The 19557-nt window shown below is 58.9% G+C and overlaps 1 protein-coding gene and 1 non-coding gene across 3 annotated transcripts in view; both read left to right on the forward strand.

The window, feature by feature from the left end:
- Window positions 1-9305, forward strand: part of LMX1B (LIM homeobox transcription factor 1 beta) — an 80275-nt gene extending 70970 nt beyond the window's left edge. Inside the window, exons 3-8 of one of the 2 annotated variants that reach the window (XM_045467846.1) lie at window positions 3061-3293; window positions 5197-5378; window positions 5563-5640; window positions 5773-5839; window positions 8018-8182; window positions 8493-9305. In XM_045467846.1, coding sequence (XP_045323802.1) covers window positions 3061-3293; window positions 5197-5378; window positions 5563-5640; window positions 5773-5839; window positions 8018-8182; window positions 8493-8650 — 883 coding nt within the window. In that variant the 3' untranslated portion in view covers window positions 8651-9305. The remainder of the gene's footprint in view (window positions 1-3060; window positions 3294-5196; window positions 5379-5562; window positions 5641-5772; window positions 5840-8017; window positions 8183-8492) is intronic. The other variant, XM_045467848.1, reaches the window with a different exon arrangement.
- On the forward strand, window positions 6090-6162 carry TRNAE-CUC. Its single transcript has one exon. It is a non-coding gene; the product is annotated as a tRNA-Glu (tRNA).
- Window positions 9306-19557: the final 10252 nt, after the last annotated feature.

The raw sequence follows: 19557 nt of genomic DNA on the forward strand, positions 1-19557 counted from the left end.
ACTGAGGCTCAGAGAGCAGAAATTACTTGTGCAGTCACTAGCCAGGAAGTGGTGGAACTGAGCGTTGAAACCAAGTCCACCCAACGCCACTGCCACTGGCCTGTGGCTGGGACTGCTTCTCAATGGCCCGTTCCACCGGCCCTTCGTGACGGGAGGGGTCGAGGGCAGGAGGGAGGCTCACAGAGAGGAGGGGACCCCGTTGGTGCCCCCAACCCCTCCCACACATGCGTTCGTAGTGCTCACTCCGGCTCCCATAGACAAAGGCAGCCCCATAATTGGGAGCGAGTATTTCATGCATCCCCCCCTGATGTTTTATTGGGTGGAGAGATGCTTGGAGACCAAAAGGATGGCACATTCCGTTTATAAAGTGTGCGCAGTTTGTTTTATATCCTGAGTTTTTGCAATCTAGATAACAGATGATGCCCCGAGTGGCTGGCGCTGCCTCCGTAATGGCGGCACTGAGCCTTTGGAGAAGTATTAATAATAGATTGTGTTGATGAGTTTGGAGAAAGTAGCAATCGACCCCCTGCTGCCAAGGCATTAGCACGGATGTTCTGAATGCAGCTTGCATGGTGGCAGTGCCTGCAAATGCGGGTCACCTCTCCTGCTGCCCTCCTCCCCTACCCAAGAGGGCCTCCCGTCTGGGAGACGCCCAAGGTGTGCCGACCCTGGCCTGGGACCCCGGCCCTGCCATGCCGGCACAGAGATGCAGCCGATGCCTGTCTGCTCATAGGCCACTGGGGCCAGGCTGCAGAACTTAGCATGGCACCTAGATCAGGAGGTCGAAGTGTGGGGAGGGGACAGAGGGACAGTGAGGGGGGCAGGGCAGAAGCATCCTCCACGTCAGAGCATCAAGTTGTGGAAACGTGGCTCCTTCCCCAGCACCTTGGCAGAGCTGGACACCCAGCCAGATTACTAGGGGCCTCTGCTTGAGGCTGCCATGGACAGTTGGGTAGGTTGTACCCTGAACAAAGGAATCCAGCCAAAGAGCCAAATCGGAGCTGAAATCCAGCTCATGTTCCCCTTGCAAAGCCACGTACTATGTGGGCTAGTGGGGCCCCAGCTGCCTGCAGCTGACAGCCTGGCCTGAGCCTCAGCCCACCCCAAGCCTTCACTCACCTGCTTTGCAAACACTCACTGAGCCCTCCTTGAGGATCATGTAGAACCAGGTCCTGCCTTTGGAACCCCTATAAGAGTTGGAAGCTGACATGTGCAGTCACTGTGATGTGATATTCATTTACCAAGTTACATGCTCAGTATCATTGACTCCTGACAACAGCCCTTTGAGGGAGGTCCTGTTGACATCTCTAATCACAGTAGAGGGAACCGAGGCCTGAGGGAATCTCAGGTGAGCACATAGGAGGCTACTTTCCCTGACTGGGACATCAAGGAAGGCTTCCCAGAGGAGGTGGCCTTGGAGTTGGGCACTGCAGGATGAGTAGGAGCCCACTCAGTAGCACAGAGGCGGGTGGCACGGGGTTGCTGGGGATGCCCCCAATTTGAGCGCCCTGGCCAGTGCCAGGGCAGCAGGCAGACCTCGGATTGGCCCCGTCCACCGCGCCCCACTCGCTCGTCGTGGGCGGTGCTGATGGCAGCCCCGGGAAGGGAGGCAGGCCGAGTGCCTTGCATTTATGGCCGTTTCTGTTCCAGAACCGATTAGTAGAGAATTGCAGCTGTAATCCGTGCCTGTGATGGCGGGCCATAAAGAGGGATGGGATGTGCACAGCGCTCCCAGGGTGGCGCCCGCAGACGTGGCCCAGGGACGTGGGGAATGAAAAATGGTTTTAATTCCCTCCCAGCAGCAATAATTTGATTCTTCATAAATTTTTCCATCAAAGTGTTGTTGAGGCTGAGTTCCCACAGAGCAGGGCACGTGACGGGGAGGAGGGAGCCGGGAGGAGCGGTCAGTAGGTGAGGGCAGGGGAGGGGCCGTGCTGCTCAGACCTTTCTGCCCACGCTGGCTGGAGGCATGGAGACCCCCGCCTGGCTTTGTCTCCAGAGATGGAAGCTGGGTCCGCTTCGTCATGGAGGGGCTGGATCAGGCCCAGGCTCCGAGTCGGCCCCATCACTTACTACCACGTGACCCTGAGCAAGTGACTCCGCCTCTCGGCACCTCAGTTTCCCTATCTCTAAGATGGGATCCGTGTTCACTCCTGTCTCACAGCGTTGTTGCAAAGATTAAATGCATTTCTGCCTACAGAGTGCTGAGAACAGCGGCTGGCACACTGTACATGCTCAGTGAATTTCTGCATGTGATAAAGACACTTAAGCTGAAATGAGGCATAAGCAGGTGTCAGCTCAGCTGAGGGGCAGAGAAAGAACATGTTGAAAGGCCAGTGTGAAGGTGGCCTGGAGAAACTGCAGGCTGTTGCACGGGGCCATGGCCTGGGGGAGCAAAGACAGAGAAAGAGGCAGGATGTAAAGGGCCTTGAGGCACCAGGGAGTCACGGAAGAGCATGGAGCAGGGAAACAGCATGAGCAGATGTGTGTTGCAGACAGCTCCCTCTGGCTCTCATCCTGGGGGGTGAGTTTGAAGGGTCAGAGGGGCCAGGAGCCCAGGATGGGGACTAGGGCAGCTGCTCAGGCAGGAGAGGAGGGGCCTTACTTGGGTGGTGAGTTGGACGAGGCCAAGGATTGCTTGGATGTGGGAGAGAGGGGCAAGCAAGGAGGAAGCGGAGCAGGTTCTGGGGTGAGGGTAGACCAGCCTGCCCTTTTCAGGGCAGGAACCACCTGGCTCTCCGAGAAGGTTGAGGCCGACCTTGTGCTCTGCCCTCTAGTGGCCACTGTGTCTCTGAGCAGGAAAGACCCTGAGCTGACACACCTAGGGAGCGCGTCTCTGGGCAGGATGCCCAGCACCCACCCTGGGGCCACCAGGGCCCTGGGAGCCAGTGGAGGAGGGCTGCAGGGCCTCCCGCTGTCTGGCTCTGTGCCCAGGGTGGGCCTCTCCTGCCTGGGGTGGAAGGCCAGGGTGGCAGGAGGGAGAGGCCAGCCCTGGATGGGCAGTGGCCTCCGGGAGGGACCCCCGAGCCTAGCCAATGCGCCCACATTGTACCCCTGCAGGCTCTTCGCAGCCAAGTGCAGCGGCTGCATGGAGAAGATCGCCCCCACGGAGTTTGTGATGCGGGCACTGGAGTGTGTGTACCACCTGGGCTGCTTCTGCTGCTGTGTGTGTGAGCGGCAGCTCCGCAAGGGCGACGAGTTTGTGCTCAAGGAGGGCCAGCTGCTGTGCAAGGGTGACTACGAGAAGGAGAAGGACCTGCTCAGCTCCGTGAGCCCCGACGAGTCCGACTCCGGTGAGCCACGGCTGGAGCTGGGGGGCAGGCGGCAGGGAGGGGCCCCTGCCGGCAAAGGACCTGAGCTACACAGACGGTGCACCCACATCCGGTGCACGTGGCACTGACGTGACCGCATGCCGTTACCTGCCACTAATGTGTGTGCACGTCCCCGGGCGCACAGATGCACATATGGACACTAGCACGTGTGTTGTGCACCGGTGTATGTGCGTATGACCACACACACACACACACACACAAACACATAAAAATAAAATGCATGTGTGGATACGCAGGCCCAGGAGTATATATACATGGACACATGTGCTTAGATGCCCACACACGCACAAGCCCACACTCAGGAACACACACGTGCACGTCCACTTAAACACGCATACATGCGCACGCATGACCCAGCACGCACATCACACGCACACTGAGCAGCTCTGCGTGTGGCCACACACCCGTTTATCCACCTGCTCACTGTATTGTGGTTTACACACCTGCACACACACGCACATACCCTGCTCTCCGGCCCACCGCCCTCACCCTCTCTTGTCCTTGCCGTGGCCCCCGCCATGGCACAGCACCACAGGCGTCTCTGCCAGCAACAGGCCTGCAGGCTGGTGGTGGCCGAGAGGCAGGGATCTGGTGCGTCCTTCATAGTGGGGAGCAGCAGCCTGAGCTGTCATTTCCCAGCCGGATGGGGGCCCTCAGGGGTGCAGGGAAAGACCCTGTTTCCCAGGATGAAGGCACCCCTCTACTCTGCTCCAGCCTCCAAAAGGACTGTGCCAGCTTAGAGCCCTCCTGGCAGAAGGGCAGGTAGGGGAAAGGAGGAATGAGTCTTGGAAGGGAAAAGCCAGGGAGAAGGCTGGTGCCGTGTCATTCCAGGGTAGTGGGGGAGGACTGGAACAGAGGGTGCGGAGAGGAGATACCCTGGTCTGCTGAGCCGGGGCAACCTAGGGTAACCTAGAGCCCACGGTCACAAGACCTGCCCATCTCGAAGAGCTTTGTTACTGTGGGGGCCCTTGGAGGAAGTAGTGAGCCCCCTATCTGTCTGTCCCTCTGTCCACCCATGGGCAGGGCACCGTGGAGGCTGCCTGGACTCATGGCAGAGCAGACACTGACCGGGTGCCATGGACCCATTCCTATCAGGCCTGGGAGGGGCTCTTGGAGGGAAGAGATCCACCCCCTCCACAGGGGCTCATGCTCTGAGGAAGATGGGCCTGGGAAAAGGAGGCCAGTTCAGACTCAGGGGCAGCAGGAAGCACGTGGTGTCCATCCGGGGCTGGCATCTCCGAGGCCCACAACTCTGGGGCATGGAAGGGGCCGCATGTGCATGGTGGGTGTGGGTGTGTCTCTGGGTGAATACACGTGCTTCTGCGTGTGTGTGTGTGTGCCTGTTCAGGTGTGTGCATGCCTGTATGTGTCCACCTATGAGCATGCACCTGTGTGTGTATGTGTGTGTGTGTGTGTGTGTGTGTGTGTGTGTGAGTGAATATGTCTTCGAGTTGCGTGCACCCAGGTCTCCGTGGGCCCACGTGCCAGTGTGCGTGCACGTATGCAGATGGTTGAGTGTGTAACTCCATGGGGGGGGGTATGTATTCTGTGGTCATGAATACTCCTGTGTGAGAATGTCTGGGGTATGTCATCGCCTGACATTTCTTAGTCCCTAGAAGCTTCAAGGAAGAAGGTTCCCCAGAGTTTTCTCCCTGGGTCCTGGGGCCCGCTGGCCTTGGGCGAGGGCAGTGGGAACGAGTTTTCTGTAAGGCTGACGTGCTGGGCTGGGGTCTCGGGAGTCCCTGGAGCCGGCCCTGGCGGGTGTTGGCTGGAAGTAATGGGATCCCGCCAGGCAACAGATTGCCTACGGGGACAAGGCTGAGACCCTTGTACAAAGCTGATGGGCCGGGTATGTCCGCCACAGTGAAGAGTGAGGACGAGGATGGAGACATGAAGCCAGCCAAGGGGCAGGGCAGCCAGAGCAAGGGCAGTGGGGACGACGGGAAGGACCCCCGGAGGCCCAAGCGACCCCGGACCATCCTCACCACGCAGCAGCGAAGAGCCTTCAAGGCCTCCTTTGAGGTGTCCTCCAAGCCCTGCCGAAAGGTGAGGGGCCCCCGGGGTGGGGCGGGGCTGACACCCCACACCCGCTGCCCTCCCAGACAATGCCCCTACCGCTCTTGCTGGGGACGGGGACCTCCCTGAACCTCCCCGCCAACCCACAGTTCCCCCAAGCCCCCTGCGCCCCACCCCCACCCCCGGCCTGATCTGTGTCCGTCCATCCGGGCAGGTCCGAGAGACTCTGGCGGCGGAGACGGGCCTCAGCGTGCGTGTGGTCCAGGTCTGGTTTCAGAACCAAAGAGCCAAGGTGAGAGGCCGCTTACCCCCGCTGGGCAGGGATGGAGCAGGGGTGCGGGCAGAAGACAGGGTCCTGATGGGAGGTGCTGGGAATGAACGGGGGCAGGGGGGCAGGGACTGGCACGACCTGTGTTCCCCGCAGATGAAGAAGTTGGCGCGGCGGCACCAGCAGCAGCAGGAACAGCAGAACTCCCAGCGGCTGGGCCAAGGTGAGCCGGGGCCAGGGCGCTGGGGCCCAGGCTCAGCCTCTGGTAATGAGATCCCCCCAGCCCCCCAACTGACACCTTCTGGGGGCGGGGTGGGGGGGTGATCAGGATTCAGGGAACTGCTACCTTGGAACCTGGTGAGATCAAGAGAGGCGGTGGGGACCACGGGCAGGATGCAGGAGGAGGGATGGCAGGGTGGGCAGCCCACAGGGGTGGCAGAATTATCAAAGTCAAAACTGCAGCCATCTGAGACGCCTGGCTGGCTCAGTTGGTAGAGCACGTGACTCTCAATCTCAGGGTCGTGAGTTCAAGCCCCACGTTGGGCATAGAGCTTACTTAAAAAAACAAACAAAAAACAACCACAAATCTGCAACCATCTCTCACCTTCACACTGTACCAGGCACCCTTCTCACTGCTGGCCATGGTCTGCCTCACTTCACTCCCACAGACCCACGAGGGGAAGGGCATTGTCACGGCGATGCTCGCCGATGCTCAGCGAGACCAAGGGACTTGCTGGGTTCTCTCAGTTCGTAAGGGGCAAAGCCAGCCCCTTTAACATGACCATACACCCCACTGCCCATGCTACAATTTAGCAGAAGTCTCCGGAGAAATCTCCAGAGAGCTTCCGCAAGCCATTGAGGAGTTGGGGGTGGGCTCCTGCTGAGTGACGAGGAGCCAGTTTGAGGGCAGTGGCCAGGCCCCTGAACGCTGGGCTTTGCCAAAATGCCGTGTCCATTTCTTGGGCCGGGGCTGGCCTCCCAAGCCCCATGGGGACACAGAGCCTTGAAGGGAGGGCACGGAGATCTTCCTGGGACTGCCCTAGTAGAGTCGCGGCCCTAGAGCTGCCTGTTTCCAGGTGAGACCAGGACTCCAGGGCAGATGCTAGGGCACTAGTGGGGAGCCCCTCCTACTCAGGACTCGGGGCCAGGCCAGTGTCCCCGGCTGCATCTGAGCCTTGGAGCCCCGTTATTCCTCTGCCTCCTCTGCCGCCTTTCCCAAGACAGCCTGGCCTCCTGGGGCTATAGCCACTGTCTCTGGTCTCCCAGCCACCTCCTGAGCTATGTCACACCTTTCAGTGTTCCCAGCTGCCCCTGAGATGTAGCCTCCCTGAGAATGTTCCACAGTCTGCCTTGAGCTCATCACAGCCCATACTGTACTCCACACAGCACCCTGCTACCCCATCCGCACAACACCCCCTCCTCCTCCCCACCCCATCTCAGCAAATGGCACCACTCCGTACCCGGTGGCCATGCCAATAACCGGGAGTCACCTCTGACCCTTCCTGTCCTCCATTTGCTGCATCTGCTCGGTTGCCAAGTAGGGCAGTGGTTTTCTTGTCCCGTGTCCCTCATGCCCCTCCCAGGGGTTGTCATTCCTACATTCACCTTACAGGGACCCCAGACCCTCCCTCCGCTTCCTCAGTGGTCTCTGCCTCTGGCCTCCAGCCTGCCCCTCCCTGGCCGAGACCCTCCCCTGACTTCCTAGAGCCTCAGGGAAAACCCACACTCAGCTTGGGCCCCCGAAGGAACCGTCTTCCTCCCCACTCCTGGCCTTTTCTCGTTCTCAACAGTGGAGCCCTGTGCACCAGGCTCCCTGCTCTGACCCAGCAGTTTCTCCCCTCCCTGCCTTTGCTGCCCTTCAACCTGGCATGCCTGCCCCCTAGCATGGTTGGACCCCTGCTGGTTCTTTAAGTCATATGGAGGTAGGCTTCCTCTAGGAAGCCTTCCCTGAAGCTCTTTGGCCCGGGCATGGGCCCCACCTTAATGCCCTCAGATGCAGGGAGCTCATTGCACCCACATGTTGAATGATTACTGGCTGCTTAATGTCTGTCTCTGCCAGGTGGTGAGCTCCTGGAGGGCAAGGCCACTGGAGGAAGGGAGGAGGTGGGATGGGGAGGTCTGTGGCTTTCGATAAACTGATTTTTGAAGAGGAACTACAGTGTGTGTCTGGGGAAGGGGCCAGGGGTCAGATACCTGGGCTCAAGGGCCCTGGAAGGCCATAAGCAGCCTGGGGAAGTCTGGAGGAGGTCAGAGGGACGGTGTGGGCACCCTGGACTGGGGGATCGTGTGGGAGGGAGGTCCGTGGGAACTCCCAAGGTACATCTGTGAGGGCTCCCGGGGTGGGGGGACCTCCAGGATCAGGTGGACAGGGCTGGTCGGTGAAGGTGTGCTCTGTCCCCAGAGGTCCTGTCGAGTCGCATGGAGGGCATGATGGCCTCCTACACGCCGCTGGCCCCCCCACAACAGCAGATCGTGGCCATGGAGCAGAGCCCCTACGGCAGCAGCGACCCCTTCCAGCAGGGCCTCACGCCGCCCCAAATGCCAGGTGACCACATGAACCCCTATGGTAAGCCGCCCCCAGCCCCTGCCTGCCCCAGCACCGCCCCCGCCTGCTGCCTGACCTGGCAGGCCTGGGGCCATGACAGCCACCTCCCACCCCCGGGCCCAGGCAGGCCCTGCCAACACAGCCCACCTGCCTCCTCCTGACGCCAGGGGCGCCCTCGCGACCCCACCCATGGCCCTCAGCACCTCTGGTCCCGCGCTGCCGCCACAGGCCATCCTGTCCCTCCTCACCTCTGGCCACACAGCCTGCAGGGCCAACAGGGCCCCCAGGAGCCCCAGCCTGCACTGGCTCCTGACGCCCCCTCTACCCTCAGGGAACGACTCCATCTTCCATGACATCGACAGCGATACCTCCTTAACCAGCCTCAGCGACTGCTTCTTGGGCTCCTCGGACGTGGGCTCCCTGCAGGCCCGCGTGGGGAACCCCATCGACCGGCTCTACTCCATGCAGAGTTCCTACTTCGCCTCCTGAGAGCCAGCTGGCTGCATGGACGCTTGGGCCAGGGTCCTGGGGTGGGCCTGCGGCCGCCGCAGCCAGCCCCACCGCCCGCATAGACTCTACACACAGCCATACGGTGCCCTTTCCTGGGCCAGCCGGGCAGGCAGATGGGCGCAGCCTGGGCAGGGCTGTATCCTGCCCACAGAGACCGTGTCACCCCAGGGACCCAGAGTCTCGGAAAGCCACTCGCCTCCCAGCCCCACCTCGGCCTCCATCACCTCCTTCTCCCTACCCATCTCTTTTTTGGGAAGCTTAAATTCTCTCTATTTTTTTAAACGTCCTCTCTGTGTCCAGCCAACCTCCACAGGCCGGGCCTAGGCCAAGGCAAGGCCCCCGCGCGTGCCCCAGGACAGGGATGCTGCGCGCGGCACCCGTCCGTCACCTGCGAGAAGCGTAGGACCCTGCGCCCTGGGCTGGTGCCCACCTCCCCCACCTCCAAGGGCAGGCCTGCCAGCCTGGGTTCACCTGTCCCAGCCCGAGCCTGGAACAGAAGTGGGGAAGAGCTTGGCAGGTGTGCCAGGCCCACTGAGGCACAGCCCTGAGGGGGAGTCCCTGGGGAGGGTAGACTGAGCCTCTCCTGCAAACACGCACACTCGAAGGCACACCCGTGTGATACGCACACAGATATGTAGACAAGCTAAAAGAGACACAGAGGCACTCTGTAGGCCAGCCTGGCCGTGTCAGGGAGGGGAAAGAGGCCAGACGGGGGCGGGGACCCCCCTTCTGACAGCAATAGGAGAGAAGGAAGGAGGAGAGGGAGGGAGGGGAGAGTTTGGGGCTTGAAACATGCAGACCCAGATGTATCCCAGCCTCAGCCTAAATAGGTGCTGCCTGAGCTGGCGGGGCGGCCCCAGACGCGACCAGCTCCACGGGCAGAGACAGAGCCCCCAGAACCAAGGAGGACATATGGCAGAACCTCCAGGCAGGAAAGCAACTTCAAAAGTCACCCACTCGGCTCATCATCTGAGGTGTGGCTCCCTCTGCCTCTCCTCGCATCCCTCCAGTGGCAAGGAGCCCGCTACTTCATCGGGCCCCGAATCAGCTGCCGTTTTCTGCTGATTTTGCCTCTGCCTTTTTCAGCCCTGAGTCTTCACTTCTCAAAGCCAGACTTTTCCAGTTTCTCCAGCTCTTCCTCTTAAAACTGTACCCTCAGCTGGGCTCCAGCTTTCCCTCTAAAGGTGGAGTAGATACAACCCAGTCTTCCCACTGACATCAGCCAGCCACCTCCCCTGCTTTAGGCACCCTGCCTCTGTTAATGTGGCCCAAAATCCAGTGCACAGTTTAGGCCACATAACCTAGAAACTCACCCTTCCCTTCTGTAACTGAATCTCCTGGCTGTCACACATGTGGCAGCTAAGCCACATCTCTCTTCTGTGTGTAAGTGGGGGAGGGGGCATTTCTTATTTAGATCCAGTGAAGGACCTTGACTTTTTGACTTCTTACATTTCTTCTTATTTGATTCAATCCAGCCTGTGGAGTTTCTCTGCACCCCCAACTCTGTGACCACTCGTTTGCTGTCCCTCCTGAGCACATCTGCCCGTGTCAGGGGTCAGCCCTGTGCTTCTTACCGAAGGCATGTGAACTTTCAGGGCCCCTCCCCGTCTGGCATTGGCCGTGAACCGGTCAGTCGTCCTTGGATGATGCTTTTCAGTCCGCTTCCAGCCCTGTTTGGCAAACGCCCCGCCGGAAGCCAGATCTGCACCCCCCCCACCCCACCCCACCCCGGATCCACTCAGCTCTAACCCTGTCGACAGAGGACGTGAGGGCCCTGTTCTCAGTGACCCCCTCGCTGGCCCCTGGTGGCCACTGTGTCCTCGGCTAGGTGCTCACAGCCCTGCCTTTAATTCTAACATCAAGCCCTAGGCCGCCACCCTGAGATCTGCCCAGTCCAGGCTTTGAGCTAATAGAACGATGGGTGTCTCTCTCTGCCTTTGGGCCCCCCACCTGACTCCCTCTGGGATCCTCCAAGTTCGCCAACCTGCCCTGTGATTTTGCTCCTCTGTCCAGTGGGGAGGCCTCAGCTTCTCCGGAGTGTCCTGTGCTTTTCACCAGAGCTGTCATGGGGGCAGGACTCTCAGCAGCCCCCCTCGGGCCGGGCAGCCAGCCTGGCCGTTCCGTGCATTCCTCGTTCCACACAGGCTCCCACAGGGACCTTGGCCGCTGTCCTCTGTTCTCTGTAGCTTAGTCCAGCTGTGCCCTCTCTCGTCCTGGGCCACCAGCGGTCCCTTAAGACAGCCATGCTGGTTTCTTGAGAGATGCTCTCTTCCTTCTCTTGTGCTCACATGGTCCAAATCATGCTGAGGGCACTTGGGGCGGCCCCTGCCCCCAACCCCAGGAGCCCTGGTCCTTTTCTCCCAGACTCTTTCGGTTGGAAGGAACCTCAGGAACGGTCATCTGGTCCGCTCCCTTGACCCTGCAGCTGGAAGAGCTGGGCTGGGAGAGGGGAGGGAGCAGGGGCACCATGTCAGTTCCTCATCCTCTTCCTCTGGTGAATGGCCTCCAGGTCAGAGGGACATGACTTGTCTTAGGAAACTTTGCCAGCCCCTGGAGGGCATCTCTTCCCATTTGGGGGCCTCCCAACCTCCCAAGTCCAGCCACGGCTCTGTCCCCACTGTGCACTAGTGGCTCCTTATGAGGAGCTGGTACAGAGACACCCCCCCCCACTCCTGTCCCATGGATGGCCACAGCCAAGGGAACCTTAGAGAGCCCCGTGGGCCAGAGACACCCCATCAGTCGTGATTAGGAACTTGCCGTATGCTACAGCTCACTGCCCCCAGTTCCCTCAGGCGCCCCCAGACACTGATGCCCGCTCCGCCCAGCCCTGGACTGGGTGTGGAGACACAGATGAACAAGATGTGGGGCCCACCCTTGAGGGGCTTGCTTCTAGAAGGAGAGCCATTCACACTCAGACCTAGCCCTGTCCAAACATTAGTGGGGATCCATTTCTCCGGTGAGGAACCTGAGGCTCAGAGAAAGGAAGCAAATGTTCAGGGCGACCCAGCAGAAGCACGCAGAGGCTCGCAGGCTCACTGGAATCTGGGGTGAGCTGCCATGAACAGGCTCTTCCTGCTTCATGTGGGGGGAAGTGCAGCCTTTGGGGGGGCAGAGTGAGTAGTCAGGGGCACTCCCCCCCCCCACCCCATCATCAGTGGTGGCTGGGATGGGAAGCCCAAGAGAAGAGGGAGGTAAAGGTCTGGCCCCAAGGAAGAGGCAGGAAGTGTGAGGTGGGCAGGGGGAGTGTCAGGATAAAACCAAGTCCGAATTCGTTTCCCTGCTGGGGAAGGTGAGGCTCAGAGGGAGGAAGGAATCGGCCCCAACTGACACCGCAAATGAGGCAGAGGCAGAGGAGAGACAAGACGTGGGGTCCTGCCCCCAGCCAGAGCCTCATCTGCCTGCCCCGCGGAGCCTCCCTGAGGGGGCCACGCAGACGCGGGCCACTATGGTTCCAAAGATCAGACCACAGAGCCACAGGAGAAGCGGTCCCTGCAAGCGGGCTGGGCATGTTGTGGGCCTCCCGGGAGGGGGAGGGGAGGAGCCCACTGCCTCTGGACAAGCAGGGCCTGAGCACGGTCAGGCCCCCATCGCAGGGTCCGGGTAACCTCTTCTCCCTTAGGGGGCTCAGCTGCCGCTTAGCAGTGAGGCTGCCCCACCCGCCCACGTGGAGCCAGGGCCCCTCGCGCCCCTCGCGCTCCGCGCACGCGCACGGGGAGCCTGGAGGAAGGAGAACTGGCTGACCCCTGCCTGGCCAGAGCTCTGGGCGCCACCTGGGCTGAGGACTTCACCTCCTGTCCTGGGAACCTGCAGCTCTGGGGCTCCCTCCGCCCTGTGGGGGGGGGGGGGCGGGGGGGAGAGGATCCGCACTCACACACGCGCGCGCACAGACACACACTCACACCCGGACGCGCATGGAGGCTCACAGACCCACACTCCGGGTGCACGAGGCCTGAGGGCTGGGGGAGCAGGAAAGACCCTCCAACATTTGGCCCTTGGAAGGTGCAGTTTGCAATGAGCCTGTCTGCTGGTGCCCCCAGCCCAGCTGGGCGTGGGGACCGGCCGCCGGCCATTCCTCTGTTTTCCTTGTACAGACTCACTGCCCACCCGCCATCCCCAGACACATTTTATTTAATAACTTGTCATTGTTAAATTATTTATTAGCGTTTACCACATCACCACCCCCACCCTGCCCTCCACGCTCACCTTCTGCCTCTTCCCACAAAAGCAGAAAATGGAAACAACAAAAGACGAGACATCAGTATATTTGTAAATAAACCAACCTGTACACGCCTGTGCCGCCTCTCCTTGGGGGGAGGGGAGGGGTGGGGCGGGGCCGGGCCCTCCAGAGCGTGAGGGATTTCTCCAGGGGCACCAGGGACAGCAGATCAGGGAGGAGGGAGGCCTCGGGGCCCTGTTCTTGCCCTGACCCATTCCTTGTCCCATCCCATAATCATCGTCTCCCTAATCCTGGGCCTGTCCCAACCCTGAATCACCTCCATGCTTAAACACTTCCATCCCATCCCACTCTCTCCCATTCTGCAGCACTCTTCATTCATTCATTCATTCATTCATTCACCCAACCGACGTGAAGGGTCCTTTAAGTGCCAGCTACCAGTCTGAGAACCAGGGATCAGTAGTCTGTGCCTCCAGGAGGTAGGTTGTGACATACGCTCAGTTGAGGGATGGAGAGGCCTTGTTACAGTATACTCAACCTCACCTGGAGGTGCGAAGCATCATGGAAGGCTTCCTGGAAGAAGCTACATATTAAGCTGCAAGCAGAAGTTAGCCAGCGTGGAGGAGACTAGGTGGGGAGTCTGCCAGTGCTTTGGGCTTGTGCAATATCTCAGGGTCAGGCAAAATCTTGTAAATCTCCTAAACTAGAAGAATAGCTAAGTTTGCGGGGGGGGGGGGCGGGGAATGAGAAATGATGAGACTGGAGGCAGGGCCAGACCACCCAGGGTCTTGATGACGAGTGGAGAATAGATCCGATTGGGTTGGGAGGACTGGATAGAGGCACGGAGGTTGGTTGGGTCACCTAGGTGACAGGTGACTATGGTTTTGACTAAGGGGGAGAACAGTGGGGAGAATGAAGAGGACAGATCCTAGAGACAACCAAGAAGGGCAGTCAAGGCAACGGCTAGATCCCCGAGATGGGGGCTCCTGAAGCACTCTGGCCTGGGACACGCAGAGCTGAGGGTGTCTGGGGCATCCAAGCGGAGATGTCTGGGAGCAGAGCTGGGGGCCTCGAAAAGATCAGAGGCGGAGCACCCAGGTGTTCAAGAGCCAGACAGACGGTCACAAGGCACAAGGTGGGTGAACTCACCCAGGGGGAGAATGAAGAAGCTGAGGCCAGACCCTGGAGTAATCATGAGGACTTGGGATGGGACATGACTGTGGGATCCAGGAGAGGTGGGAGGGTGGGCAGAGACTCAGAGGCACAGAGACTCTCAAACTTCCTCAGAGTAGTTTGGGGACTATCAGTGTGCATGTAGGTGGGTGTATGTGCGTGTCCGTGGAAACAGCTCTGGGGGTCGATTGGTCTGGATATATTGCGCATGAAGCTACATGTCCGCCAGGTATCAGTGTATCCTGTGCAGCGATGTCTACCAGCAAGGCTGTCCAGATCCGGGCAGAGTCTCGGCCGTGTTTCTGTGTGTTGGTGAAGATGTTCGCGTGTCCACACGTGGGTGTGTCATTGTGCGTCTTCATACATCTGTGCATCCTGGAGGCCTCTGGGCCTCACGTCCACGGATCTGATGTCCTAATGTTCTCCCCTTCCCCCCACCTCTCTGCTTCCTCCTTCTCAGCCTTCCGTCCCCAGTCCCCACCGCTGTGGCCACGGTTACCTGGAAGCCCCCTCTAGCTAGCTACTCTCCCTCCGCCCGCGGACACCAGCGCCCCCTAGGGGGCACATCCCACCCCCTCGCCCTCTTCAGCCTCTGGGTAATTCTCACAGCCAAAAACCTAGATAAGTGGAGGCACTCCGGTTCATTTCCTCCTTTGCACCCCACAACACCCGGAACAGCAAGTATTAAGGTCCCATTTTTCAGAAGGGAACCCGAGGCTCAGAAGGAGGTAGTGATCGGCTCGATATGACAAAGCTAACAAGGGGCAGCAGAACCAGGGCTCCAAATCAGGTTTGGCTGCACATCCATGGCCTCACCGGCACCCCAGCTGTCCCCTTAAGCCCGTGGTCCTCCAAGGTCAGGCTCAGGGACCTGGGGATCAAGGAAACTCTCCTACACTCAGAGTGGCCTCACTGAGGCCCAGAGAAATTAAGTCACAGCCCAGCGGCACAGCACAGAGACAGGACTAATCCGGGTCTTCACGTCCAAGCCCCAGGCCCAGGTTCCTGCAAGAGGGGCCTCCAGGGGGCGCCTGGGTGGCTTAGCCAGTTAAACATCCCACTCTTGATTTCGGCTCAGGTCATGATCCCAGGGTCGGGATCTAGCTCCGAGTTGGCCATGCTGAGTGTGGAGCCTGCTTGGGATTCTCTCTCTCTCTCTCTCTCTCTCTCTCTCTCTCTGTCCCTCTGCCCCATTTGCACTCTCTCTCTCCCTCAAAAAAAAAAAAATGACAAAATTTAAAAATAAAAAAAGAGGGGCCTCCAAGCTCCGCCTGCCACCCCCAGCAGTGGGCTGCAAACTCTCTTGCCTACAGCAACCGTTTAAAATCCTGTCACTAAAAAATGTGGCGGGGGGGGGGGGGTGGAGAGGAGGGGCCGTGCTAATCCAGCGCTCCCCTGTCTCCTGCCTGTCTTCTCTCCCCAGCCCAGAAGGTGAAGGCACAGGAGGGGTGGGAGACACAGGCTGAGTCCCTGGAGACACAGAGGGCGTGGGAGGAGGTCTCCCTCCCGCCCAACCCCCGCTCCGGAGGCAGCCGGGAACAGAACGCCCTCAGCCCACCGAACTTCACAACAACCCAGAACAGCTCTTCCTTATCCCGTTGCACAGATGAAAAACAAACACAAACACAAACAAACAAACAACAACAACAACAAACGAAGCTTGGAGAGAAGTAACTTGCTCCAGGGTGATTCCTCTCGGGAACTTGGGGTTGGAGAGGGTCCAGGCCGGGGATCCCGTGGGAGCTGAGAAGGCGGCGGTCCCAGGAGAGGAATGTGATTCTGAGCCTACCCTACAAACCTTGGGTCCCCAAGGGGTCGGAGGCATAGCGCGGTCCTGCCCCCCAGGACGCCCCCTGTGCTGCCGTCCCCCAGCTTGGCCCAAGAAACCTGCCCAGCGGGAGCCCTGGACCAGAGAAGGTGAGGGATGGGCACCGCACGCAGAACGAACATCCGCCTGGACAGATGGCCAGGGAGACAGTGGTCCCACGGGCATTAGGAGGATGGCCAGAAGGAGGGCGACCGCACCCAGCCCTGCAGCCCCCTGCCATGATGGGAACAGCGCCCCCGGGGCCAGGCAGTGATGCCGGCCTGCTCTCCAGCGGCTGCCCGAGCAACTGTCCGTGCCCCACGCACTGTGCTGAGCCTTGCACGGTTCGTTCCACTTACTCCTCGCAGCCCCGTGAGGCAGGAAGGGCTGTGACGTCCACCTGGCAGGCGAAGACCCCGCTCTCCCATTTCCCTCCCAGGAGTTCCCCTCCTACAGCCAGCGCCGCTGTGCCTCAGATGTCCTCTTTGCCTCTAGTGTCCTGGGACCCCGTACCAGGCAGATTCTGACCCCGGGCGCTGACAGGCAGACAGGGGGGCTCTATTGATGGCTTTGACGTCAGAGCAACCCCTGGGGCTTGACTGGAGAGCAGAGATAGCCCCGGATTGCCCATTCCCCCTGATCTTCACCTCTTGCCCGGCAGACCTCTCAGGACGCATGCCCGCCTGACGGAGCCGAAGCAGGAGCTACGAGAGAGGCATAAAGGACTCGAAGTGGCAAAGCTCGTCGGCTGTGCCTGGAAATTTAGGGAAAGCCTTCTGGAGGAGTAACGGCCAGAGCAAATGCTCAGCGGCAGGGCACCAGTGGCGTGGGGCACGCCTGGGTGGAATTCAGGACCCAGAGGCCAGAGGTGGCAGGAGGTAAGGTCCCTGGTGCTGCCAGTACCCATGCTGGACACGCCAGGAGCCATTCAGGCCTTTGGCACTGGAAGGGCAGCTGGCACAAACCGTTCTCTGACTTAGTTGGAGATAAAGTCAGCACACTATGAGATTTTGAATAATACACAAGAGTATTGTGATGTATCTATTTGTGGCCTGAAGAGGAATAATAAACAAAAACCCCTAGACCCACTCCACAGATAAAGAAAAACATACATCTCAAGGCCTTGGAACCCTTGATGTGCCCCACCATGATTCCGGGAGCTTTCATTTGTTCATTTGGAAAACTCTGATCGAAATCAGCGGCAAATCAGTAACAAAGTGATGCACAGAAAGTTCTTAGCACAGAACCTAGTGGGAATGGGCTCAATGGTAGGCAGCCCCTTGTGCATCTATCCTCTGCGCAGAATGCCCAGGAGCCTTCTATGAGCAGTCCTCCCCTTAACAAACCTTGGGGTGCTTTGCTGCTCTATCCTGGAGACGGGTCAGAAGCTAGGTGGAATTTCACTTCAGTACCTGCAGTTACCTGTCAGGCCACGAGGTGGCGATCGGGAGTCAGGAAGGTGAGAGACGACGCAGCGGCTGGGCTCAGAGGTGATGTGGGGATGGCTTCCGATTATGGCCAGAGAATAAAGGAGGGAAGAAATCCTCTTCCACAGAGGCTTCTGAGCCCCAGGCCCTGTGTGGGAGCTTTACAGGGATGATACCGTTTCCTCATCACAACCCTGAGAAGCAGGTGTGAGCATTCCTATCTTACAGAACAGGAATGTGGGCTCAGAGAAGTTAGGTAACCTGCCTGAGGTCACACAGCTAGGAAATGACAGATCTGGGATCTGAACCAGAGCTGGGACAGTGACGAAGACACAGGAGGAGGAAAACAAGGGGAGGTGGAAGAGAAGTAAAAATTGCACCTCAGCCTTATTCTGCCCATCTCACTGACTCCTCACACTGACCTGTGAGGCTGGTACTGCCACGACCCCCATTTTATGGATAAGAAAACTAAGGCTCGAGAAGGCTAAAAGCCAGAGAGAGGCTACTTATTATCAGTGCTCTGGCTCCTGGGGAATCAGGCCTCCCTGAACCCAGAGGGAGGACCACCAGGGCGAGCACAGAACTGCTGAGTAGCCCCCCCCCCCCACCCCCGCCCCAACACACATATACATACCCTGGCCCCTTCTCTTCCCCTGCTCCTCAAAGAGGGATAGCGGGCTCAGGCCCCGCCCATGACCCAGGGCAGCCTCAGCTTCCCCAGGCACATGAGGGATGCTCCCTCACGGGAGCAAGATCCAGGTCTGCCCCCATAGAGCACAGACCCCTATAGATGCTTCCAGAACAGGGGATTCAAGTCATAGCTGGAAGCCCCCGATTAGAGGTCAGTGTTTCATTCTGATCATTTCCGTCGCTGGGACTCCTCTGGGGATTGGGGGACTCTGCACCGCCCTCCCTCCAGCTTTGGGAAATATACAGAGCAGTGTTACCAAGCTCCAGCCCTGGCTCTGCCCTTCACTGGCCATGTAACCCTGCACAAGTCACTTAATCATCCCAAGCCTTGGTTTCTCTATAAACTGAGGTGTGAGCACAGAGCCATCATGAGGGTCACATGAGTAAGTGAGCCAGACACAGGGTCCTGCCAAACCCACTCAGACAACAGGGCTAAGATCATTTGTGGGTGCCCCTCGCTTCTGCCTACCCGGGAAGCTAACTCTCAGCCCAGAACACCGAGCCAAGAGGAGCCCAAAGGCGTGGGAAGGAGCCTTTGGGGTTGTCCTTGACACTGGCAGTGGCAGAGTTCCCCCCACCCCTATAAGCCAGGGAAGCTTCCAGGAGCTGTGTTTCATGAGATGCCAGCCTTCCTTTCCCTATGCTCTGAGGCTGACAGACTCCCGGCCCTCGCATGACCTCAGGGGCCCCCAGAGGAGGCATCGAGGCATGGGCAGTGGGAGTTTGTCCCTGCCAGTCAGCCTGAATCTTGCGGCCTTCGCCTCCTGGCCAGAGTCCTCCATTACCTGTGATTGGCCCAAGGACGATGTCAGGGCACCTTCCGAGATCCCGTTGCCGGGATGCCCGCAGTTATGCTTTGTACCACAGGGGGGAGCCCTAGAGACCGTGGTCAAACGGACAGGGAGGCGGACCAAGGCTTCGGTTTGTGGAGCCATTAAGAAGCTAAAGAATAAATGGCTGCTAAAGCCCTTTATTGCTTAAGCTAGTTAGAGTTAAGTCTCTGTCACTTGCCACCAAAAAGTCGTGACTAAAACCCATACCCATCTCACAGGATTATTGGATAAATAAATGAGATAATATTTCCAAGTCACTGACATAAAAATCAGTGCTCCAAAAAAAAAAAAAAAAAAGTAGCTGATTCTCAACAGGACACAATAACAACCCATGGACCTCCCCCGCCCCGGGTTTTGCAACATCACCCCACTTTGTTTATACAAATACAGTTTGTGAAAGCTCTACCTAACAGGTACACAGATTTCAAGCTGGCATTTAAGAAGCGACATTGTGGGGCGCCTGGGTGGCGCAGTCGGTTAAGCGTCCGACTTCAGCCAGGTCACGATCTCGCGGTCCGTGGGTTCGAGCCCCGCGTCGGGCTCTGGGCTGATGGCTCAGAGCCTGGAGCCTGTTTCTGATTCTGTGTCTCCCTCTCTCTCTGCCCCTCCCCCGTTCATGCTCTGTCTCTCTCTGTCCCCCCCCAAAAAAAAAAATAAATAAATAAATAAGAAGCGACATTGTTTGGGGGACATTTTTTCCTGTGGATCCCATTCAACCGGATATTGTCAGAGATTCCTGAGAACGAATGGAAACAATAGTTTCATACAATAGTAAAATGCAT

This window comes from Leopardus geoffroyi, chromosome D4, assembly GCF_018350155.1.
Source record: "Leopardus geoffroyi isolate Oge1 chromosome D4, O.geoffroyi_Oge1_pat1.0, whole genome shotgun sequence".
In the NCBI taxonomy this organism is placed as follows: domain Eukaryota; kingdom Metazoa; phylum Chordata; class Mammalia; order Carnivora; family Felidae; genus Leopardus; species Leopardus geoffroyi.